The sequence below is a fragment of the Mus musculus genome (genome assembly GCF_000001635.26).
Source record: "Mus musculus strain C57BL/6J chromosome 5 unlocalized genomic contig, GRCm38.p6 C57BL/6J MMCHR5_RANDOM_CTG2".
Lineage (NCBI taxonomy): Eukaryota > Metazoa > Chordata > Mammalia > Rodentia > Muridae > Mus > Mus musculus.
Genome location: NT_187057.1, coordinates 105,243 through 131,711, shown reverse-complemented (window position 1 = coordinate 131,711; position 26,469 = coordinate 105,243). Strand labels below are relative to the sequence as shown.

At 42.5% G+C, this 26,469-nt stretch overlaps 1 protein-coding gene across 1 annotated transcript in view; it reads left to right on the top strand.

Moving 5' to 3' along the window:
- The window catches only part of LOC100862202 (PRAME family member 8-like), a 59,907-nt gene extending 36,459 nt beyond the window's left edge, over positions 1-23,448 (top strand). Inside the window, exons 2-4 of the mRNA XM_006542771.2 lie at positions 20,293-20,606; positions 21,269-21,859; positions 22,827-23,448. Coding sequence (XP_006542834.1) covers positions 20,320-20,606; positions 21,269-21,859; positions 22,827-23,394 — 1,446 coding nt within the window. The 5' untranslated portion in view covers positions 20,293-20,319 and the 3' untranslated portion in view covers positions 23,395-23,448. The remainder of the gene's footprint in view (positions 1-20,292; positions 20,607-21,268; positions 21,860-22,826) is intronic.
- The last annotated feature ends 3,021 nt before the right edge of the window (positions 23,449-26,469 follow it).

Genomic DNA, 26,469 nt, shown 5'->3' with positions numbered 1-26,469 from the left:
AAATGGACAAATTTCTAGGGAGATACCAGGTACCAAAGTTAAATCAGGATCAGGTTAATGACCTAAACAGTCCTATAACCCCCAAAGAAGTAGAAGCATTCATTGACAGTCTCCCAACCAAAAAAAAAGAAAAAAAGCCCAGAACCAGATGGGTTTGGTGCAGTATTCTATCAGAAGTTCAAAGAAAACCTGATTCTGACTCTCCTCAAACTATTACACAATACAGAAACAGAAGATACTCTACCCAATTCATTCTATGAAGCCACAATTACTCTGATACCTAAACCACATAAAGACCCAACAAAGAGACAGAACTTCAGACCAATTTCCCTTATGTATATTGCTTCAAAAATACTCAATAAAATCCTCACTAACTGAATTCAAGAATACATCAAAACAATCATCCATTATGATCAACTAGGTTTCATCCTAGGGATGCATGCAGGGATGGTTTAATATATGGAAATCCATCAATGTAATCCACTATATAAACAAACTCAAAGACAAAATACACATGATCATCTCGTTAGATGCTGAGAAAGCATTTGACAAAATCCAATACCCCTTCATGACAAAAGTCTTGGAAAGATCAGGAATTCAAGGCCCATACCTAAACATAATAAAAGCAATCTATAGCAAACTAGTAGCCACCATCAAACTAAATGGAGCAATCCCACTAAAATCAGGGATTAGACAAAGCTGCCCACTTTCTCCCTACCTATTCAGTATAGTACTCAAAGTCCTCCCCAGAGCAATTAGACAACAAAAGTAGGTCAAGGGGATACCAATTGAAAAGGAAGAAGTAAAAATACCACTATTTGCAGATGATATGATAGTATGTATATATATATATGATCCTAAAGATTCCACCAGAGAATTCCTAAACCTGATAAGCAGCCTCAGTGCGAAGGCTGGATATAAAATTAACTCAAACAAATCAATGGCCTATTTCTACACAAAGTATAAATAGGATGAGAAAGAAATTAGGGAAAAGCACCCTTCACAATAGTCACAAGTAATATAAAATACCTTGGTGTGACTCTAACTAAGGAAGTGAAAGATCTGTATGATAAGAACTTCAAGTCTCTGAAGAAACAAAATGAGGAAGATCTCAGAAGATGGAAAGATCTCCCATGCTCATGGACTGGCAGCATGAATACAGTAAAAATGACTATCTTGCCAAAAGCTATCTACAGATTCAATTCAATCTCCATCCACTTTCAACTCAATTCTTCAACGAATTAGACAGGGCAATCTGCAAATTCATCTGGAATAACAAAAAAACTAGGATAGGAAAATCTCTTCTCAATGATAAAAGAACCTCTGGTGGAATCACCATACCGTGCCTTAACTAAAGCTGTACTACAGAGCAATTGTGATAAAAATTTCATGGTACTGGTACAGTGACAGACAGGTAGAGCAATGGAATAGAATTGAAGAACCAGATATGAATCCACACACCTATGGTCACTTGATCTTTGAGAAGGGAAATAAAACCATCCGGTGGAAAAAAAGACAGCATTTTCAACAAATGGTGCTGGCACAACTGGTGGTATCTTGTAGTGAAGAATGAAAAATTACTGGCCTCTTGTGAGAACATGAATTTTTTACCTCGGAGCCCACCCCCTCCCATCTAGAGATTGTTCCCAGAACACTCCTAAACTTTTCACCCCAAAACTCCTCACCCTAAAGTTCGAACCCTCCCAACTAAAAACTGTTCCAGGAACATTTTTGAGATAAAGGCCTCCTGAAACAACCTCAAAATGAACCGGGTACATTGCCAAATGATAGGACATGACTCCTTAGTTACGTAGATTCCTTGATAGGACATGACTCCTTAGTTACGTAGATTCCTTGATAGGACATGACTCCTTAGTTACGTAGATTCCCTTGGCAGAACTCCCTAGTGATGTAAACTTGTACTTTCCCTGCCCAGTTCTCCCCCCTTTGAGTTTTACTATATAAGCCTGTGAAAAATTTTGGCTGGTCGTCGAGACTCCTCTACCCTGTGCTAAGGTGTATGAGTTTCGACCCCAGAGCTCTGTGCTTTCATGTTGCTGCTTTATTTCGACCCCAGAGCTCTGGTCTGTGTGCTTTCATGTCGCTGCTTTATTAAATCTTGCCTTCTACATTTTATGTATGGTCTCAGTGTCTTCTTGGGTACGCGGCTGTCCCGGGACTTGAGTGTCTGAGTGAGGGTCTCCCCTCGAGGGTCTTTCATTTGGTGCATTGGCCGGGAAACAGCGCGACCACCCAGAGGTCCTAGACCCACTTAGAGGTAAGATTCTTTGTTCTGTTTTGGTCTGATGTCTGTGTTCTGATGTCTGTGTTCTGTTTCTAAGTCTGGTGCGATCGCAGTTTCAGTTTTGCGGACGCTCAGTGAGACCGCGCTCCGAGAGGGAGTGCGGGGTGGATAAGGATAGACGTGTCCAGGTGTCCACCGTCCGTTCACCCTGGGAGACGTCCCAGGAGGAACAGGGGAGGATCAGGGACGCCTGGTGGACCCCTTTGAAGGCCAAGAGACCATTTGGGGTTGCGAGATCGTGGGTTAGAGTCCCACCTCGTGCCCAGTTGCGAGATCGTGGGTTCGAGTCCCACCTCGCGTTTTGTTGCGAGATCGTGGGTTTGAGTCCCACCTCGCACCTTGTTGCGAGACCGTGGGTTCGAGTCCCACCTCGCGTCTGGTCACGGGATCGTGGGTTCGAGTCCCACCTCGTGCAGAGGGTCTCAATCGGCCGGCCTTAGAGAGGCCATCTGATTCTTCTGGTTTCTTTTTTGTCTTAGTCTCGTGTCCGCTCTTGTTGTGACTACTGTTTTTCTAGAAATGGGACAATCTGTGTCCACTCCCCTTTCTCTGACTCTGGAGCATTGGAAGGAGGTGCGGGTCAGAGCCCACAACCAGTCGGTGGAGGTCAGAAAGGGTCAGTGGCAGACCTTTTGCGCCTCCGAGTGGCCAACGTTTGGAGTAGGCTGGCCACCTAAGGGTGCTTTTGACTTGTCACTAATCGTCAGGAAAATTGTTTTTCAGGAGGAAGGGAGTCGATGTGAAATCCGACCCTGTCAGGAAATAGCGTTTGGCTTGGCTGGTTGTACAAGTCCAGGCGTGGACGAGTGTGCTTAGAGATACTGGTGTCTTCTTTTTCTCTGTTGCTATCTTGTTTTTGTTTGTGGTTTTTGTCATGAGACACAGACACTGTACGTCAGAGGTAAAGTGAGATCCCTCCCTGTCTGTATGTCTGTGTGTCTGTGTGTCTTGTTCACTTGTGTGTCCTCCATTGGACCACCTTCTGATTCTGTTTTGTTTTTGATTTGTCTGGTTTCAGGTCTGGTTTTGGTCCCAAGGAGTTGACTGATTATCTTGGTTTGGTTTTAGGCCGGTCTCAGGTTCTGGGGCCTTCCCATGGAGACAGGTCCATTTGGGTTGGTCATAGTGACAGTAAGCTTCTCTGGAAATCGCATGTAAGATGCCCTGTATTGGTCTTGCTTGTGTTTGTCATTTCTGTGGTACTGTGATTCTATAGTGGTTGCCTGAAAAACGGTTTCTGTGTGTGTCTTTTTTGTCTCTTTGTGTTCGGACTTGGACTGATGACTGACGACTGTTTTTAAGTTATGCCTTCTGAAATAAGCCTAAGAATCCTGTCAGATCCCTATGCTGACCACTTCCTTTCAGATCCTCAGCTGCCCTGCCTCCCACTCCAACTCCAGAGAGCAGCCAGCGGGTCACAGTGGTCCCGCCCATGGACCTGGAGCCTAGGGAAAAATGAGCTCGGAAATCCGGAGCAAATGAGGAGTGGTCCCTGAGAAGTCAGTGGCCCTGGATGTTGTGGCTGCTGAAGAAAAAAAGAAGAGGAGGCTGTTCGAGTAGCCGGCCAAGAGCGCTGCAGGTTCCCAGGCAGCTTCTCATTCCCCTGTCCCTCCCATCCCGTCTCTTGTTAACAGAAAAACTGCTTTCACTTTAAGATAAGTGCTGGTTGCAGCCAGCTGTGAGAGCTGCACTCCCGTCTCTGCTCTAAAGTTCCCTCTTCTCAGAGGGTGGCACCACCCTGAGTTGCTGGCAGTGAGTCTGTTCCAAGTTCCAGTGAGGGAGGCATCCACCCACTTGGGGCTTCTGTCCAAGGTAAGGAGCACCTGTGAGTCTAACTGCCAGGCTCTGATGGGGGTCTCGTCTCTGTGGGACTAGAAAGTCCCAACAATCTGACCAAGGTAATAAGAGTCAGACAAGAAAAAGAGTTAAAGAAACATGAGGCTGACAAAGACAGAGACCAGAGTCAGAATCAGAGCTGTGCTGTGAGACAAAAAGATAAGAGAAGTAAAATGCTGGTCACAAAAGTCAGGAAAATTAGAAAACTTAGATAGTACCTGGCAACAAACGAAAGCTTTTGGCTAAAGATCAATGTGTTTAAGAGATAACAAAAGGGGTGCTAATACAGAAGCTGAGTCCTTAGAAGAGGCCGGTGGCCTACCTGTTGAAGCAGCTAAAAAAGAGACTGTGTTTCATACTCCTCCACCGACCAGTGCAAAACAAGCTAAAAAGTTCCTGGGCACTGCGGGCTTTTGCAGATTGTGGATTCCAGGTTTTGCTGAGTTAAAGAGATAAACAGCCCTTCGTATAGAAAAATAAAGAACAATCTTAGATGGCCTTAAATGCTCTTGAGACTGCCCTGATGTTATCCCCAGCTTTGGGACTCCTAGATGTGACTGAGAACAAAGGTATTGCCAAAGAAGTTCTTACTCAGAGATTGGGACCCTGAAAAAGACCTGTGGCATACTTGTAAGAAATTAGACCTGGTGGCTGTAAGATGGCCTGCTTGTCTGCACATAGTGGCTTCTGGTCAAGGACGCAGATAAATTGACTCTGAGACAAAACTTGGCACATGTCCTAGAAAGTGTGGTTCAGCCCCCATGACCGATGGCTGACTAACGCTCTTAAAAGCATTATCCAACTGTTCCCCTGACCGATGGACACATTGTCAGAGCTTTGACTGAACGAGTGACCTTCGCTCCCCCTGCTATCCTCGATCTCACTACTGCCTGAGACTTCACCTACTCATCATTGTGCTGACATTCTGGCAGAAGGAACTCATACTCGAAATGATCTGAAGGATCAGATCAGCCTTGGCCTGAGAGTTTGAGCTGGTACACGGATGGCAGTAGCCTGGAGGTTGAGGGTAAGCGGAAGGCGGGGACAGCAGTGCAGTGGTGGACAGAAAGCAAGTGATCTAGGCCAGCAGCCTCCCTAAAGGGACTTCAGCCCAGAAAGCTAAACTTGTGGCTTTAATACAAGCTCTATATATACAGACAAAGAGAGCTGTTGACATCTGCAGAGAAAGACCTAAGATGCTGTGGCTAAAAGAAATCAGATGGCAAATCTAACCGCCCAGGCATCCTAAAGAGCAATGATCCTGACAGTCTGAAGACTATCAAGTTATAGACAAATTAAGACTGGTAAAAGAAACCCTGTATAAAATAGTAAAAACTGAAAAAAGAAAACTAGTCCTCTCATGAGAAGACAGACCTGACATCTACTGAAAAATAGACTTTACTGAAAAAAATATGTGTATGAATACCTTCTGGTTTTTGTAAACGTTCTCAAGATGGATAAAAGCTTTTCCTTGTAAAACTGAGACTGATCAGATAGTCATCAAGAAGATTGTTAAAGAAAATTTTCCAAGGTTCGGAGTGCCAAAAGCAATAGTGTCAGATAATGGTCCTGCCTTTGTTGCCCAGGTAAGTCAGGGTGTGGCCAAGTATTTAGAGGTCAAATGAAAATTCCATTGTGTGTACAGACCTCAGAGCTCAGAAAAGATAAAAAAGAATAAATAAAACTCTAAAGAGACCTTGACAAAATTAATCCTAGAGACTGGCACAGACTTACTTGGTGCCCCTTCCCCTTGCCCTATTTAAAACTGAGAATACTCCCTCTTGATTCAGTTTTGTTTTACTCTTTTTGAGATCCTTTATGAGGCTCCTGTGCCCATCACTGTCTTAAATAATGTGTTTAAACCTATGTTGTTATAATAATGATCTGTATACTAAGTTATAAGGCTTACAGGTGGTGCAGAAAGAGGTCTGGTCACAACTGACTACAGTGAACGAGCTGGGTACCCCAAGGACATCTTACCAGTTCCAGCCAGAGATCTGATCTACGTACATCTGCGTCATGCTGAGACCCTCAAGCCTCACTAGAAGGGTCCCTGCCTAGTTCTGTTTACTAATCTGCCTTATTCTGTTTTTGTTCCCATGTTAAAGATAGAGTAAATGCAGTATTCTCCACATAGAGATATAGACTTCTGAAATTCTAAGATTAGAATTACTTACAAGAAGAAGTGGGGAATGAAGAATGAAAAATTACTGGCCTCTTGTGAGAACATGAATTTTTTACCTCGGAGCCCACCCCCTCCCATCTAGAGATTGTTCCCAGAACACTCCTAAACTTTTCACCCCAAAACTCCTCACCCTAAAGTTCGAACCCTCCCAACTAAAAACTGTTCCAGGAACATTTTTGAGATAAAGGCCTCCTGAAACAACCTCAAAATGAACCGGGTACATTGCCAAATGATAGGACATGACTCCTTAGTTACGTAGATTCCTTGATAGGACATGACTCCTTAGTTACGTAGATTCCTTGATAGGACATGACTCCTTAGTTACGTAGATTCCCTTGGCAGAACTCCCTAGTGATGTAAACTTGTACTTTCCCTGCCCAGTTCTCCCCCCTTTGAGTTTTACTATATAAGCCTGTGAAAAATTTTGGCTGGTCGTCGAGACTCCTCTACCCTGTGCTAAGGTGTATGAGTTTCGACCCCAGAGCTCTGTGCTTTCATGTTGCTGCTTTATTTCGACCCCAGAGCTCTGGTCTGTGTGCTTTCATGTCGCTGCTTTATTAAATCTTGCCTTCTACATTTTATGTATGGTCTCAGTGTCTTCTTGGGTACGCGGCTGTCCCGGGACTTGAGTGTCTGAGTGAGGGTCTCCCCTCGAGGGTCTTTCAGTAGAAGAATGTGAATTGATCCATTCTTATCTCCTTGTACAAAGCTCAAGTCTAAGTGGATCAAAGGCCTCTACATAAGACCAGAGACACTAAAATTAATAGAGGAGAAAGTGGGGAAAAGCCTCGAAGATATGGGCACAGGGGAAAAATTCCTAAACAGAACAGCAATGGCTTGTGCTGTAAGATCAAGAATTGACAAAAGGGACCTCATAATATTGCAAAGCTTCTGTAAGGCAAAAGACATTGTCAATAAGAAAAAAATAGGCCACCAACAGATTGGGAAAGAATTTTTACCAATCCTAAATCTGATAGGGGACAAATATTCAATATATACAAAGAGCTCAAGAAGCTGGACTCCAGAAAATCAAATAACCCCATTTAAAAATGGGGTTCAGAGCTAAGCAAAGAATTCTCAACTGAGGAATACAGAATGACCGAGAAGCCCCTGAAAAAATGTTCAACATCCTTAATCATCAGGGACATGCAAATCAAAACAACCTTGAGATTCCACCTCACACCAGTCAGAATGGCTAAAATCAAAAATTCAGGTGACAGCAGACGCTGGCGAGGATGTGGAGAAAGAGAAACACTAGCCAGGCATGGTGGCACATGCCTTTAATTCCAGCTCTCAGGAGGCAGAGGCAGGAAGATTTCTGAGTAAGAGATCAGCCTGTTCTACAAAGTGAGTTCCAGGACAGCCAGGGTTACACAGAATATCCCTGTTTTGAAAAACAAAATCAGAGCCAGGCGTGGTGGTGGCACACGCCTTTAATCCCAGCACTCGGGAGGCAGAGGCAGGTGGATTTCTGAGTTTGAGGCCAGCCTGGTCTACAAAGTGAGTTCCAGGATAGCCAGGGCTATACAGAGAAACCCTGTCTCAAAAAATTAAAAAAAAAAAAAAAGAAATAAAGAAAGGAGAGAGAGGGAGAGAGAGACAGAGAGAGAGAGAAAAAAAAAACAAAAACAAAACAAAACAACAAAAGCCAGGCATGGTGGCACATACCTTTAATCCCAGTACTCAGGAGGCAGAGGCAGGCAGATTTCTGAGTTCAAGGCCAGCCTGTTCTACAGAGTGAGTTCCAGGACAGCCAGGACTACACAGAAAAACCCTGTCTCAAAAATACCAAAAAAAAAAAAAAAAAAAAAAAAAAGATGAACACGCCTCCACTGCTGGTGGAACTGCAATCTTGTACAACCACTCTGGAAGTCAGTCTGGAGGTTCCTTGAAAAATTGGACATTCTACCGGAAGATCCAGCAATACCTCTCCTGGGGATATACCCAGAAGTTCCAACTGGTAATAAGAACACATGTTCCACTATGTTCAGAACAGCTTTATTTATAATCGCCAGAAGCTAGAAAGAACCCAGATGTCCCTCAACAGAGGAATGGATACAGAAATTGTGGTACATTTACACAATGGAGTACTACTCAGCTTTTAAAAAGAATGGATTTATGAAATTCTTGGACAAATGTATGTATCTGGAGATTATCATCCTTAGTGAGATAACCCAATCACAAAAGAAGTCATTAGATATGCACTCACTGATAAGTGGATATTAGCCTAGAAACATAGAACAACCAAGATACAATTTGCAAAACACAAGAAAATCAAGAAGAGGGAAGACCAATGGGTGGATACTTTATTCCTCCTTAATATAGGGAATAAAATACTCATGAAAGGAGTTACAAAGACAAAGTTTGGAGCAAAGATGAAAGGATGGACTATCCAGAGACTACCCCACCGGGGGATCCATCCCATTATCAGCCACCAAACCCAGACACTATTGCATATGCCAGAAAGATTTTGCTGAAGGGACCCTGATATAGCTGCCTCGTGTGAGTCTCTGCCAGTGCCTGGCAAATACAGAAATGGATGCTCACAGTCATCTATAAGATGGAACACAGGGCCCCCAGTGGAGAAGCTAGAGAAAGCACCCAAGGAGGTGAAGGGGTCTGCAACCCTATAGGTGGAACAACAATATGAACTAACCAGTACCCCCAGAGCTCATATCTCTAGCTGCATATGTAGCAGAAGATGGTCTAGTCGGTCATCACTGGGGACAGAGGACCCTTGGTATTGCAAACTGTTTTTTTTTTTCTTTTTTTGATTTTTTGAGACAGGGTTTCTCTGTGTAGCCCCGGCTGTCCTGGAACTCACTCTGTAGACCAGGCTGGCCTATAACTCAGAAATCTGCCTGCCTCTGCCTCCCAAGTGCTGGGATTAAAGGCTTCACCATCATGCCCGGCTGGTATTGCAAACTTTATATGCCCAGTACAGGGGAATGCCAGGGCCAAGAAGTGGGAGTGGGTAGGGAGGGGAGCAGGGTGGAGGGAGGCTGTAGGGAACTTTAGGGATAGCGTTTGAAATGTATATAAAGAAAATATCTAAGAAAAAAAGAAAACAACCTGTTCTTAAGACTAAAGCTGACTTTAAGGAGACAAAGGCCTTCTCCATGTTCCTGATTCTCTCATAATCCAGGGAACTACAGCTCCCTACTTCCAAGCTTCTAGAATTGTACTCTCTCTCTTATCAAGTCTAAATATTGAAAACCGTTCCTGTATTGAACCCCAGCACCCATTCTTTATGGTTGTCTCTGTGAAACTGTTTCCATCTATAACCCAGGCTACACTCAAACTAAAGAAGATCCTGTCTCTACCTCCATGTGTAGTATGATCCTTTAGCTTGGCTAGCTCGAGTGGCATCATGTGTACACAATATCCAAAGTTGTCCCTTCTTGAGGTTTCCCTAGTACGGGCTGAAGAAATGGTTCAGGAGTTAAGAGCACTAGGGATACAGCACACATAAGTTGCCATGTGAATGTTGGGAAATAAACCAGAGCTGTGTGTCAGAGCAGCCAGTGCTGCTAAGTGCTCAGAGATAGCTCCAGACCCCTTTCTTTGCTTTTCCTTTACTCAAAGTATTTTTTATACAGTGTGTTATTATTAAGGCTTCTCCTCCCCCAACTCCTCTGACATCTTCTCTAACTTCTCTTCCATCTCAATCCACACCCTTTGTGCCTCTCCTAAGAAAAGAAACAGTCACTTACAGAATCCTGAGACAAAGCCAGGTGCAGTAGAACACAAGTGTAATCCCAGCACTTGGGAGGAGGCAGGAAAACCTCCAGCCTGGTCTACTATGCGAGTACAGAACAGTCTGACTTACAATGAGACCATTTCTTGAAAAAAACAAAACAAAAAAAAAACAAAAAATAAGCAAATAAACAAAACAGAAACCAAAGACAAAAGAAAAACACACTAGTTGAAACAGGACAAAATAAACCAACAGAAAAAAAGAGAGAGAGAGAGAGACCCAAAAAGAAGAAACAAACAAACAAACAAACAAACAAACACAACAACTAAAACTATCCCTTACAGATAAAGAGCACAATCAAAGACAGAGGAATCCAGTAAAAACAGGAAATTTGCAGCCTGACTATAAAAACAAAGGAACTGTAATTTAAAAGCCAAACAAAATAAATAAACAAAGGGGCCTGATACATTCTTCTCAGACAAAAGCTTTAAAATGCCTTTGAGTTTCTTTGTTTTGGCACCAACTGCTGGACATTCAGCCTCTCCTTAATAGTGGGATTTGCTTCCACGTGGAGACTCCAATTGACTGGAGCAGAGTTTCATCTGCAATTCTTCATGGATTGGAGATAGCTTCTGTGTTGGGAATGGGAACGTGTATCTACTTCTTCTCTCAAGGCTGTTATGAGATGTGGTACAAGCTTGTGCAAGCCATATGCATGCTGCTTCAGCCTCTCTGAGTTCATATGAGCATCAGAAGGCCTGGTGTCTTCAGTTGAGGGAGAGTTGCTATGAACAGAGTTGAGCAAGTGTCTTTTTGGTATTGTGGGTCCTCTTTGGTTATATGTCTAGGAGTGGTAAAACTGGTCTAGAAGGTAGACAGTTTCTCACATTTCTGAGAAAGTGTCAGATTTATTTCACAAGTGGTTGTCCAAGTTTGTACTCTCACCAGCAATGGGAAAGTGTTCCCCTCTTTCCATAAACTCCCCAACATGAACTGTCAGTGGTGGTTTTGATCCTAGCCATAATGATATATGCATAATGGAATCTCACAGTCATTGGGATTTGCATCTGTCAGATGATTTGGAATGTTGAACATTTATTTAGGTGCTTCTCAGCATGTAGAGAATCCTCTGTTGAAATATTCTGTATAATTCTATAGTACCCCATTTTTAAATTGAGGTATTTGGTTTGTGGATATCCAATGCTTTGTGTATTTATAGGGTTATCACCATTTATAGTGATATCACCCCTCTGTCAGATGTGGGTTGGTGAGGATGTTCTTCCAATCTTTAGGCTGCAATTTTGGCCTGCTGATGAACTCCTTTGACAAATAGAAGCTTTTCAGTTTCATCAAGTGCCATTATTCATTGCTGATCTTATTGCCTGAGCTATGGGTTTCTGTTCAGAAATTTATCTCCTGTGTCAGTGTGTTCAAGGCTAATCCCCCACTGTAGTGGATATTTCTGGTTTTCAACTTGACTATATCTGGAATGAACTGCAATCCAGAATTGGAAGGCTCACCTGTGATCCTGATCTTGAGACTGAGAGATACAAGATTCTGCCCTGGATCTTGGCATGGAGATCTCGAGGCCTTGTGGCTATGAATCTCAGGAGACTAAAGCAAGGAGATCTATAAATTCAAGGTCATCTGGGGCAAAGTAAGTTCCAGATTTAGGTGTGGTGGTACACACCTTTAATCTGGGCCACACCTTCTACTGGAGACTTACACAAAAGTGGAAGAAGAAAGACTCTCTCTTCTCTGTGTGTGTGGGACTCAGCAACTGCTAGATCCTTGGACTTCCATTCACATCTGCTGCTGACCATTGTTGGGGAGTTGGACTACAGACTGTGAGTCATCATCAGTTCCCTTACTATACAGTGACTACCAGTAAGTTCTCTAACTCTAGAAAACCTTGACAAGTACATCCACTTCCTCCTGTGTTACATGCTGTGTATCCATTTTTATGTTGAGGTTTTGATCAGTTAGACTTGAGAGTATTGGAGGATAATAAATACAGAGCAGTTTGCTTTCTTATACATGCAGATGCCCAGTTAGACAGGCACAATTGGATAGGGATGATTTCTTTTTTACAATGTCTCTTTAGCATTCTCTGTTAAAAGTCTAGCGTCCATGCTTGATAGCTATGTGGGTTTATTTCTGGGTCTTCAGTTAAATTCCATTGATCAATTTATCTGTTTTACTGCCAATACCACACAGTTTTCGTTATACTATGGGCATGTAATACTACTTCAGATCAGAGAAGGTGATACTTCTAGGAATACATTTGTTGTAGAGGATTGTGGTCCTTGGTCTCAGTCCAATGGTTGCCTGTGAATGTCTGCAATTATCTTAGGTGCTATTAGAACCTCTCAGAGGACAGCCACACCAGGCTCCTTTATATAAGCACATCTTGTCATCAACAATACTATAGGTTTTTGATGTCTGCTGATGGGATGGATCTAAGGATGCCTGTTCCTGGGTGGCTCTTTCTTCAGTCTCTGCTCCAGTTTTTGTCCCTGTTCTTCCTTTAGACAGGAACAATTCTAGGTTAAAATTTTTGAGATCGGTAGCTGGGCGGTGGTGGTACAAACCTTTAATCTCAGGTCTTGGGATGTAGAGACAATCAGATTTCTGAGTTCAAGGCCAGACTGGTATACAAAGTGGGTTCCAGAACAGCCAGGGTTACACAGAGCAACCCTGTCTCAAAAAAAAAATTTTTTTTAGATGGGTGTGTGGTACTTTCCCTCAACTGGAAGCCATTCCTAGCCACTGGAGGTGGTCTCTTAAGGTTCTGTCTCCCCTCTGTTGCATATTTCATATTGAACTTTATTGTTTGCTTGCTTGGTTATTTATTGTTTGAACGATTTCTTTATTCTCCTTTTTGCTCTTGATCTTCTTGGTTCAAATAATATTCTGAGACAACATGGTTGTTCTTTACCTAGGGATAATTTAGAATTTCAATTCCCAGGGATCTTCTTGCCTTGGTCTTCCGGCTGGAAGGATTACTATGTGAGCCAAGACACCTGGTTATGTTTTCCTCATTTGTGACCAGCATGGGCCAGAGGGAAATTCACCTGGGAGCCATAATATGTCCTTGAAAATACATGCACAAAACCATAAAATACCATTGTAAGAGGACATGACAAATACCCTTGTGCAGAACCTTTGGGGCCTACTTGTAGGAATTGGGCAAGAATTTGACATTGGGCTAGGACAGTGCAGTAGGCTCATATAAGAATATTTATCTTGGGCTAATGCAAAGCTCAAGGAAAACTCGGCAGAGGAATGTGTGGCATTTGTTTTACCTTGTTCATCTTGATAAGCCCAGAGAAATAGTGACCAGGGGACTTTGTTTGTTTGTTTGTTTTTGTCAATAGACTTTTTATTGGTTTTTATTTATTTGCATTTCAATGTTCTCCCCTTCCCCATTTTGTCCTCTGGAAACCCTCATCCAAACCCCTTTCTCCTTGTTTCTATAAACGTGATCCCATACCCACCCACTACTGACTCTCCAACCTGGCATCCCCTACACTGGAGCATCAAGCCTTCACAGGACTGAGGGCCTCTCCTCCCATTGATGCCCAACAAGGCCATCCACTGACATACATGCAGCTAGAGCAATGGGTCCCTATGTGTGTACACTTTGGTTGGTGTTTCAGTCTCTGGGAGCTCTTGGGTTGTGTTGCTCTTCCTATGGGGCTGCAAACCCTTTCAGCTCCTCCAGTCCTTTTACTAACATCTCCATTGGGGACCCCTTACTCGGTACATTGTTTATTGCCTTGTTTGTTCTTTGACCTAAAACTGACTTTATCCTTTGCATGTATTTAGACTGGTATAAAAGCAGACTAGAGAAAAGTGAATCTGCTTAGGACGTAGCACTGGCTGGAGTCATGGAATAATGTTGTCTAATGGTCATTGTCTTTTCAATCATCATTCCCAACCTTGAGACCCTGTTGCCTGACAGAGCTGGCTTGATCACATTTTACAGTTATTTATCAGTTCTGGAATAAAGAGGTGAGCTTTATGCTTTGCCAATCGTCTACTATGGTAGTACTCAGAAAGCAGAGCCAGGAGGATGGCTTCATCCACCTTGGAGGGAATTCTGTGGTGTGACTCCAGTAGTACAGTCCTTGCTTGGCATTCACAATTAAGGTTATAAATCACTGCATGATCTAGACAAATGGGGCATGCCTGTGTTCCCAGAACACGTGAGTCTGAATAGAGGCTCAGAAATCCAATGGTATCTTTGCTGTAATAGATAGTGTGAGGCAAACCTTTTCTATATTAAAATATTTTCAAAACAAGTTAAAAAGTGTGTCAGGGCGAGGCATAACATCAATGATTCTAAAAAGTCGGAGCAGGTTTGAGAAAGGAAGGATCAGTGGACATGGAGAGATGATCAGGGTTTCCTGGGCAGAGATAAAATCTCTAGGATTAGGAGATTTTCAGAATACCTGATATTTGCAGAACACATAAATTCAATGCCCAACAAGTGTGATTGTGGCTTCGAACTACCTTTAGCTTCAGTGTTTCTGGAATCCTCTTCCCTTTCCTAGACTTAATAAGCACTATGACAACATGCAGACACACACACACACACTCACACAGAGACCTTGGATGATTCAGACCTAAAGGGGAAAGGCTCAGGGAATCCTGTAGAAGAGAACAAAGAAAGAGGAATAGAGTCAGAGGAAATGGTGGACATCAAGGAAGCCAGAGCTTCTTAAACAAACACAGGAGAACTAACACACACAGAGAGAGACTAAAGTAGACTAAAGTAGAATTCTCAGGGCTTGTGTGGGTCTATTCCACATGGGGTATCAGTGTTGAGAAAAAAGTAGACTGACACAAGCTCCTATCCCAAACCCAGAAATTACTGAAAACCATTTACAAATGAAAAATTAGTTTTCTCAAATGGACTCTCCTTGAGGGTACAAGTCTCATTCATATGGGCAGGTCTACTGGCCAACACAAAGTGAAGAACTCAGAGGCCTCTTTGGAGGTCCTAGGTCTCATAATGTTTTGACAGGCCTCTTTTGGGTTTTTGTGGATTTGCTTTTTAATTTAATTCTTTTTTTTTTTTTTTTTTAAGATTTATTTATTATATGTAAGTACACTGTAGCTGTCTTCAGAGACTCCAGAAGAGGGAGTCAGATCTCGTTACGGATGGTTGTGAGCCACCATGTGGTTGCTGGGATTTGAACTCTGGACCTTCGGAAGAGCAGTCGGGTGCTCTTACCCACTGAGCCATCTCACCAGCCCAATTCTTTTTTTTTTTTTTAATTTACCTTAAATCCCCCACTAACTGTTCTTTTCCAGGTCAGACCCTAGTACACTACTTCTAGGTACCTTCTTACCATGTTCTCTGAGTAGGTGGAAGTTCCCTGGGTATCCCCACACCCTGGTACTTTTAGTATTTTTAAGGCAGGGCATATCCTCTCCCACTGAGGCCAGGCAAAGCAGCTCAGCTAGAAGAACACACCCCACAAACAGGCAATGGCTTCTGAAGTGGCCTTCAGTCCAGTTGTTAGGGGACCGACGTGAAGACCAAGCTAAAAATCTCCTACATCTGTGTGGGGAGGCCTATGCCCAGCCCATGTTCTCTTTGGTTGGGGTTTCAGTTTCTGAGAGCCCCAAAGGTCCCGGTTAATTTACGCTGTTGGACTTCTACAGAGTTTTTATCCCCTTTGGGACCTTTGCTCATATATTAGGGCTACCAATTTTGTATTTTTATTGGATTCTTGTGTGTGTGAGATCCTGTCCTGTATCTATATGTATTCCTTGTGGTTTTTCATTGGTTCTTTATCCTCCATTTCTTTGTTTTGTCATACTACAATATGTAACAGTTACCTAGGACTTATATTTCATCAATGTCTTCATATTTTTGCTGGATCCCAAAAATGTGTTGGTGGTCTAGAAACCACTAGACCCTGAAGTGGTTTCTCTCCTTAAACCTGTGGGTCCCATTGCTGAATTCAGGCTTGGTAACAAGTGCCATTGATCACTGAGGAACTCACAGCCTACTAAGTAAGCTCCCTTAAAGTTTTTTCTTAGAAAACACTTTTTTGTTCCATTTTTTGTTTTTAGTTTTTTTCAGACAGAGTTTCTGTTTAACAGACATGGCTGACCCAGAACTCAAATTGTAGACCAGACTAGCTGAAACTCCAAGGTCCACCTACATCTGCCTCCTTACTTCTGAGATTAAAGGCCTATTGTAGCATCTCTCACCTAACTAGATTTTGTTTTTATTTGGTTTGGTTTGGGTTTTGAGAGAGTGTTTCTCTATTTTGGAGCCCTCCCTGTCCCACACTTTAATCTGTAGATCAGTCTGGGGTCTAAAGATCCAGCTCCTCCCCTTGCCTCCAGGGTGCTGGGATTAAAGTCAGGTGCTACCCCACCCTGCTCTGCCTTAATTGTAAAACAGACCCTTAGTCCTTAGGCTTCACTGGTTAAGAATTATCTGCTTAGATAAAACTAGCCTTGAACTCACTGTGCCCAGTTTACCTTTACCTACAGAGTACAGGGATTAAAGGTGTTTGCCACCATTCCTTTTACAAATTTAATTCTCTTAAAGATTTAGCCTGGCAGTGGTGGCACACACCTTTATTCCCAACCCAACACTTGAAAGGCAAAGGCAGGCAGATTTCTGAGTTCGAGGCCAGTCTGGTATACACAGTGAGTTCCAGGACAGCCAGACCTACACAGAGAAACCCTGTCTTGAAACAAAACAAAACAAAACAAAACAAAAAACGTTTTGTTCTCCATGTTTTGGTGTTTTTCCTGAATGTATGAATGTTCAGCAAATGAACGCCTGATGTCCAAGAAGGTCAGATGGAGTTTTCAGGTTTCCGGACACTGGAGTTACAGATCATTTCAAGCCACCACGTAGGTGTTCAGAATAGAGTATTAATAGGTGCTCATTATTGTGGAGCAGACTCTTTGGCACATGTCCCACTCCTGATTTCATCTTGGGCAAATCATTCTGGTCATATCAAACCTGACACATTATCTGTTTTCTGTCAGCCAAAGGCAACATCTCCCTCAGACCCTCCAATTTCTGTTTGCCTTTAGGTCTATTTAGAAGTAGACTCAAATGTAAGCTCAAGCTGTCCTTCTATTTACCATAAGGCTGAGGACAGCTTTGAATTGATTCCCCGGCTTCAACAGTTCAACTCTTGAACTGTTGAGTTTCCAGGCATAGCCATTATGTCTGCTGCATACAGTGCTGGAGAGAGGAATGGCTGTATGCTGGGTAGCTCCTTACACACTGAGTGCACACCCAGCACACTTGGACAATGTTAATGGAATCAGACAATGCTCCTTCCTCTAACATTTATGTAGGTGCTACTGCAGTTTATTGAAAAAACATCCAATTCAGGCCTTGAGCTCCAGAACATACTCCTGTCTATTAAAAACTCTTTGTCCCAGATCCAGTTACAATAATATCGATGAATTATTTTCTGTCTATGATCATCAATAGATTAAACCCTGATCTGAGGCAAATCAGACTGACTTTGTGCACATGAATAAAATTGGCCCAGGTGTGGTGTTTCTCAACATTAATCCTAGCAGCAAGAACTATGCTGAGGCAGGAGGATTGCTAGAACTTAGAGTTTAGAAACAACCCTGGCTTCACAGCAAGACCCAATCCTGTAGCAACCTCAAAACTATGTAATCATAAGGCAAATGAAGGAGAAAATCTACAAATTCAGCGATGTTTTATTAAGTAACAAGTGAAATGTTTGAGTGGTATGGTATGCTATGGAGGTATTCTCATTGAGAGCTCTGGTGCAATCAATGAAATGGCTGGATGTTACATATAGAATTAAAAGGGCAGAGTTTAACCATCCAATCTAATTCTAGTTTGAAGTTGAATTACATGGCTGCAATAGGAAGGGTTATTCAGAGAGGCTTCAGTGGAGACAGAAAATATTCAGATCTGGAGATTGGGTAACTACCAGGGTTGTCTAGGACTCAGAGACCTATCTGCAGTACTCAGAACTGGTATGTAATTGGTTTCCCTAGGGTCAAGCAGTTTGATTTGAAACCCTTTAGATTCCGGGGTAGTACAGGAAATTTCATTTTCTGTCTCTTTAGTAAAACACATTGAAGACCTTGGATTTTATTCCCGATGACGTTTTAGCCTCATCTCCACTATATCTCTAAGATAACTTGTATATTTCATTACTGTGCTTGATATATATTTTTTGACACAAGAATTTTCTTAGATGTTGGGCGTGTTGCTCTGGGTTAGCTGAAATCAGATCATTCTGACTAATGTGGTCTTTCATATTTCCTTTCACTGAAATGATGATTTTTTTTTTTTTGTGAGTCCCTAGCTCATGTAACTTTGATCATCTTTAACTCTGATCATCCTGGTAGCTGGAATTACATTTGTAAGTTACTCAAATGTCTTACCTTAGTCTTTGCTTTAGATCATTTTCACATAGCTGTGGTTTTTGGATAACGTCTGCTTTTGGAACCAAGGTGAGCCTGACAGTCTTGGTAGGAACCCACAGATGTTATCCTCCTTACTGGAAATTCAATATTGTTATACAACACAGGAACTTTTTGGTTGTATTATTGTTTCTTTCCTTGTTTGTTTTTGTTGTTGTTGTTGTTGTTTGATTGCTGGTCTGTCTTTGTTGTTTTGTGTTGTTTGTCCTTTTTTTTTTCTTTTTTACTACTAAATTCAATTTCTCTTCAACTTAGTTTTACAGTCCAGTCATTATTTCCTTCCTGGTCTGCCATTTGTTCCTCATCACATTCTTCCTTCTCATCACCCCACCCTTTTGATAATTTTACATATTTACATTTAAAATGTTATCTCTCTTCCAGGCTTCACCTCACAAACCCCCTCCCATGATACTTTCCCTTTACCTCTAAAACATTACTCCCCCACCTACCCACACACTCCTGCCTCACCCTTCACTATGACAGTAGGCCTCCAAAGGACAAGGAGCCTCCTCTCTGAAATAAGCCATTTGCTACATATGTTATCAGGAACCATAGACCCACTCATGTATGCTCCTTGTTTGGAGACTTAGTCCCTGGGAAATCTGAGAGGTCCACTTAGTTGATGTTGTTTTTCTTCCTATGAGGTTGTAATCCCCTATATCTCCTTAAATCCTTCCCTATCTCTTCCATTGGGGTCCACATGCTCAATGCAAAGGTTGCCTGTGAGTATCTGCAGTTGTCCTTAGACAGGTGGTGGCACAGCCTCTCAGAGGACAGTCATATGTTGACAACAGCAATAGTGTTTAGGTTTGGTGTCTGCTGATTTTATACATCCCAAGATCCCAGTCTCTCAAGCGCCTAATCTTCAGTCTCTGAACTATCTCTTTTCCCTGTTTTTCCTTTAGTCAGGAACAATTCTAGGTTAAAATTTTTGAGATGGATGAGTGGCCCCTTCCCTCATTAGGGAGCCATGCATATCGACTGGGGTGTCCTCTTCAAGTTCTATCTCCTCTATGTTCCATATTTCAGCTAGGATCATCTGTACTGGGTCCTGGGAATCTCTTCCATTTTGCTTCCTGTTGGGAGCTATTAAGACAACTCTTGATCTCTGAATTGGGCCTCTCCCACTGAGAAGAAAAAGGGGTCAAGAGCGGGCCAGGGACACATGGATTCTGAGAACCATGGGATGTTCTAGCCCTAGGTCATCACTGATGTCCTGACCACACCCTGATACCACCAAGCTTCCTGCTTCCCTGTGTAGCTGCCAAAAGAAAGAATTTCTATTGCCCCCCTCCCATAAGTACTTCTCCTTTTGCCTGTATTGGCCCACCCCCTCCCACTGATAAGTGTCTGTACTTCCCCTTTTGCTTGTGCATTTAAGCCTTGGATCTTTCTCAATACATTGGGGTCTTGATACAACTTCAGAACGGTTTCCGTGTCCTTACTCGTACAAGGCCCTCGTCTCTCTCTACCTCCCATTAAGTTATTAGGAGGAGGTCCCCTCGAGATCCTCAAATAACTGGACGTGTTGGACAGGTCAGCTTCCTTTCATTCTTTCCTTTGTAAAGAAAGGGAAACACATAAAAATATTTTGACCCCAAAATTATGTGTCCATTAGAGTACTAGAGAGGCTCCCATGATGCCAGTGTGGGAGTCTGTCTTTACACCACCAGTTTAGGATACAGAAATAAATTGATGTCTCTAGCACTGTAACTCTAGAGCAGTAATTCAGAAACTAAATGGTTAATGTGGTGGTGAGGAAGCAGTATAAAGTTGTCTTGAATATGTATTCTTTTCTAAATGCTTCCCCAGGAGCCTTCTTCCTGAAGACCTGAGAGGATGAGTGGTCAGACCCCACCCACACTCCAGAAGCGAGCAAGGCAGACACAGCTGAGAGATGAGGCTTTGGCCATATCCCCTCTGGAGAACGTGCCAGCTGTGTACGTCCCATGGCTGTTCCAAGAGGCCTTTGCTGGCAGACACAACTCGCTCATAAAGACAATGGTGGCAGCCTGGCCTTTCCAATATCTCCCTGTGGGGTCATTGATAAATATGCATAACCTGGAAACCTTGCAAGCTCTGCTAGATGGTGTAGACAGGAGACTGACAAGAAAATTTCCCCCCGGGTAAGCATATCCAAGTATTGTATATGGGAGCGTAAAGAGTACACAGTAGACATTGCCAGGGAGAATGGCTTTGTCCTAAGTCTATTAGATGCTTCTGATTGCATAAACAAGCAGAGATACAAGGTTCTTGAAATCTACTCTTTACTTGTAGAGAGCACATTTGGATATGGATTAGACTTGAATATGGACTAGAGTAGACTTAGCCTCACAGTAGAATGAGCCTATCCCTGGCCTTCACAGTAATAATAATAATAATAATTACTATTATTATTATTATTATTATAGTAATAATAATAGTAGTAGAAATAGTAATAGAAATGATGTATACCTTAGTGAAAGAAAAGTATTCAAGTGTACAGAAGCCCAGGAAAGCTTTTGTAGCATGCCTGAGTCCACCTTGGATATCAAAGTGCTTAAAAACAAAGACTGTAGCAGTGTGGGGCATGGTAGCACACGCCTTTAATCCCAGCACTTGGGAGGCAGAGGCAGTCGGATTTATGAGTTTGAGGCCTGCCTTGTCTACAGAGTGAGTTCCAGGACAGCCAGGGCTAAACAGATAAACCCTGTCTCAAAAAAAAAAAAAAAAGCTTTAGCAGGGAGGAGACCTGAGTTTAGACATATGTATCAAGAAGACTGCTGACATTCATAAGTTTCACCCACAGGAGGCCAAAACTTCAGGTTCTCGACATGAGAAATGTGCACCATGTCTTCTGGAACATAGGGAGCGATGCAAATGACAGTGACTCTGATGCAGAGACCTTGGATGAAAAGCAAGTAGTGAAGGCCCTTCCCAGATATGCACTGAGGCAGCGTCTGAAGATCATAGTTGATCTGTCAATCAGTTCTCAGCTCAATGAAGAAAAAGCATATTTCTTGAATTGGGCCAAGCAGAGAAAGGGGTCCATAAATTTCTGCTGTACAAAGATGAAGATCTGGGATGCACCAGACAAAGTTATCAGAGAAATCATGAATGTTTTTCATCCAGAGCACATTACAGAATTAGAACTGTATACCGACTGGACTCTGTTGCGGCTGGCACATTTTGCTCCCTACTTTGGGCAGATGAAAAATCTTGAAAAAGTCTTCCTGGCACCACTCCACAAGAATACCTCCCCTATTATGAATATAACAGGGGCCTCAAAAGTCAAGTGTATCAAAAAGATTATTTCTCAGTTTTCCAAATTCAACTGTCTCCAACATGTCTTCATGAAACGTGTCCATTTTCTCAGAGACCACCTGCATCAGATCCTAGGGTAAGCAAGTCAGCTACCAAAGCAAATCTGTCTCTCTTCTCTTAAGGATTAGTGGTACATAATGCCTGCCACTCACTAGGAACAAAATTTAGATACTCATAACACTCTGAAAGTTATGTCTTGTTTCCATGTATACTGAGATATGCAAGGGAAATTTTACAAGTTAATTCAGTCAACTGAAATAAGCACTCATGGAGTACAGAAGTGATTTGATCTAAGGGGAGGTCAGTTCTAGTAAGCATGGGTTGTAATTCTTCGTCAATCATGCCCACTCAATCAAATGGAAAGGGACCAGCAGGGGAGTGTGTAGTAAGGTGTCAGGGTACACATCAGCTCAGTGTGAACATGAACTATATGCTCAGATCTGTGGGAACAGCCTTCTATCTCTGCCCAGTTCCCTTGGATGAAATGTTTTGAGCGAGCCCAAGCAGCACTGAGTGCATGGGACAAGGAGTATAACTTGGACTGAAACTTAGAGCCAGCATGACTGCAGAGGGAATGATAGAATGCAGATTCAATGAGTTTATCAAAATCCTGTCAGGGGTTTCTTGGGTTGGAAGCTCAATCTTCTGTGTGCTTGCTTGCTTGCTTGCTTTTTTTTTTTTTTTTTTTTTTTTTTGGTCTTTTGGAGACAGGGTTTCTCTGTGTAGTCCTGGAACTCAGAAACCCTCCTGCCTCTTCCTCCTGAGTGCTGGCATTAAAGGCATGTGCCATCAAGCCCAGCTTCTGTGTGCCTTCTTAGCTTAAGTGATGAACTGGTTTTCGGCTTGAGGGTGAGGCCCAAGGGTGAATTGCGAGATTGTCATGACTGAGCAGTTTCCAACAGGAAGCATCACAGATGTTGTCCTTGATCATTTACTTAAACTGACCTTGGGGCACTTGGTTCATTCTACCACTGTGTACATCCCAGCCAAACCTTTACAACACCACTTGCCAGAACTAACCCTCTGGTCTCCTCTATCCCTAGGTGCCTGAGGACGCCCTTGCAGACCCTCTCCATCACTCACTGCCTAATTTCACAGACAGACTTGGATTCCTTTTCCTGCTGTCACAACCTTTTTAAGTTAAAAAATCTGGAAATCAGAGGAGTGACACTATTTGCTCTCGATCTTATGCCTCTGAGAGGTCTCCTAGGAAAACTGGCAGGTACTCTTAAGTCTCTGGATTTTCAGTGGTGTAGCATGAAGGACTCCCAGCTCATTGTCCTCTTACCTGCCCTCAGTCAATGCTCTCAGCTCAACCAGATCAACTTCTACAGCAATGACTTCTCCATGGCCATCCTGAAGGACCTTTTGCAGCACACAGCCACCTGGAGCAAGATGAATGTGGAACAATACCCTGTCCCTCTGGAGTGCTATGATGCATTGGGTCATGTCTCCAGAGAAAGATTTGTGGAACTTTGTCAGGAGCTCATGGATACCCTCAGGGCCAAAAGAGAGCCTAAGAGCATATCTTTTGCAACAAATGTCTGCCAAAACTGTGGCAAGACCTGTGTCTATGGCCAGGGGGCAAGGCTTTGTTCCTGTTTGCAGTAAACATGGATACAGGACTTCTGACTATGAATAAATGACATGCTTTGGACACATCTCTCATCCAAGGTGCTCAGAGACTGTGACTTCAGACACTTCCCATATGGTTAGAAGTAAAGAGATGGGTAGTGACTGGGACCCTGAATGCTTAGATTGAAATGTGGACTATTCCAATAGACTGTTGGACCAGGGGCATGATGGAGTCAGAAAAACAGTTTGGCATTTATATGTGGCTTCTGCCCAGACAGTATATATAGATGCTTTTTGTGTACCTATCAACCTGGATGATGTCTCCCCGGGGTCTTGGACTTTTTCCAACCTTACTACCAGGTTCAGTGTCAGGATGATAGAATAGGTCCAGGTTTGGAAAGACACTGTTGTTTTATGAAGGAAGCAAAGTTCCAGGTGAATATGGCATGTATAAAATAAAAGTTTTCTTGACACATCTTTCCCTAGTCTCTTGCCTGGGCTACACGTATAACACTTTTGGGTGGCTGATCAGTTATGTGCACAAAACATTTACATTAATGTGAGCAACATAGACATAAATCTTGTGAAGAGGGATTAAAATGATCACAGATGGTTAATATCCAGTATGTTGAGACCACAAGGCACCTTGGACCCCTCAAAGATGCCTAAAGGTAAGAAGACAACATAGAGCAAAGTAAACAGGCTTTCCATTCTAGCTTTGAACTCCTGAACTTTTTGTCATGCCTTAGTGAGCTTACTAAAAAGAACCTCTATATACAGTCTATGCCACATGTCTCTAGAGCTCTATTCCTATGGAGTCCCAAACTCTATGAAGTAACCATAGTGTATAAAAAGGTGCCCACTATTATGCAGGTACCTTTGCTACATAAAGTATTTACTTTCAAAAAGACGTGTATTTTAAGTCTTCAATTTTATTAAAAGCAATAGAAAAATCTCCTTTGCCTAGTCATTAACCCTTTCTGTATGGTAAACTATCAATAAAACAATTTATCGTTACTCTGTATTTACGGAACACTTAGAACATGAGTTCTCTGTTTAAATATCATTGTTATTTTCTGCATTGAATAGCATAGCTAAACTTAAGGCCTCGGCAACAGATGCCCTCTGGAGATAAGTCAAAATGTACACATTGATGCAAGGCTTGTCACAATTCAAAAGGTGGATAAAGGAATCAGCTATTGTTGGACACATGGACTTTTAGGCTGGCTTAAGGGATAGAAGAAGACAAAGAAACAACAAACCTCTCTCAGGCTCTTTTCTGTCTTTCCCCACAACCTGACTCCCTGTCTGAATGTCCAGTTCTCTGGCCTTGTTCCTTCGGACCAGTGAACTCACCTGAGATTTGCTAATAATAAACATGCATTCAAGTTCCTTAAACAAGAAAGCCATATATATTTTTTTAAATGCTCCAAATACAAGGGCAGCCACATTCATTAAAGAAACTTTAGTAAAGCTCAAAGCACACGTTGCACCTCACACAATAATAGTGGGAGACTTCAACACACCACTTTCACCAATGGACAGATCATGGAAACAGAAACTAAACAGGGACACAGTGAAACTAACAGAAGTTATGAAACAAATGGTTCTGACAGATATCTACAGAACATTTTATCCTAAAACAAAAGGATATACCTTGTTCTCAGCACCTCATGGTACCTTCTCCAAAATTGACCACATAATAAGTCACAAAACAGGCCTCAACAGATTCAAAAATATTGAAATTGTCCCATGTATCCTATCAGATCACCATGCACTAAGGCTGATCTTCAATAACAAAATAAATAACAGAAAGCCAACATTCACGTGGAAACTGAACAACACTCTTCTCAATGATACCCTGGTCAAGGAAGGAATAAAGAAAGAAATTAAAGACTTTTTAGAGTTTAATGAATATGAAGCCACAACGTACCCAAACCTTTGGGACACAAAGCATTTCTAAGAGGGAAACTCATAGCTCTGAGTGCCTCCACAAGAAACGGGAGAGAGCACATGCTAGCAGCTTGACAACACATCTAAAAGCTCTAGAAAAGAAGGAAGAAAATTCACCCAAGAGGAGTAGATGGCAGGAAATAATCAAACTCCGGGGTGAAATCAACCAAGTGGAAACAAGAAGAACTATTCAAAGAATTAACCAAACGAGGATTTGGTTCTTTGAGAAAATCAACAAGATAGATAAACCCTTAGCTAGACTTACTAGAGGGCACAGGAACAAAATCCAAATTAACAAAATCAGAACTGAAAAGGGAGACATAACAACAGATCCTGAAGAAATCCAAAACACCATCAGATCCTTCTACAAAAGGTTATACTCAACAAAACTGGAAAGCCATATATTGAGAGAGATTGCTCACAGCTTAAGAGTATGTGCTGCTTTTGCAGAGGACCAAAGTTTGATTTCAGTGGAAATAATCAGGTTGTTCTTTACAGGTACTCAGTCTTCAGGTGATAGGACCCTCTTTTCTGGGTTATGTGGACCCTGGCTTTCACAAGCACAAATCCACATAATACTCATTTAGCTATAGGCCTAGCCAAAGAAGTCTTTAAATAAAAAAAAAATAAAATAATAAAGACTCAATTTCACAAACAAATAAAAAATGGCTCAATTAATTAAAATGGTGATGTTGATCAGTAGCAGTTTGTTGTGGCTGGCCAGCGGCTCACATGTGTGGGTTCTAGTCTGCAAAGGCATCTTGGAATCTGCAAGAGAAGGAGTGGGGGGCTAGGCGGTGCGATAAAGATGGAAACAAGACAGCCAGTCTGATCAAGGTTCGATTTTACTATTTCTGACACTCGGTTATGAAGCAGGGGAAGGGGCCTTTTCCTGCCAAATCATCCTGGAGTAAAGTTGCAAGTGACCAAGTGTTACTTACTCCAGAACAGTAAGCGGCAGTGGGAGTGGCAAAATGATGGGGCTGCAAGCTCCGCCCTGATGCTCTCTTCTAGCTAACACTGAAACCTGAGCAAACAGGTTTCAGGCTGGGGAGGTGACAGCAGTTGTATGGCTCAGTGAAGAGAGCATGTGGAGTTTCAGGTGTGTCCTTTGACCTCTGTTGGTGAGCAATAGTGTAGGGTGCTCTGGGCTCCAGA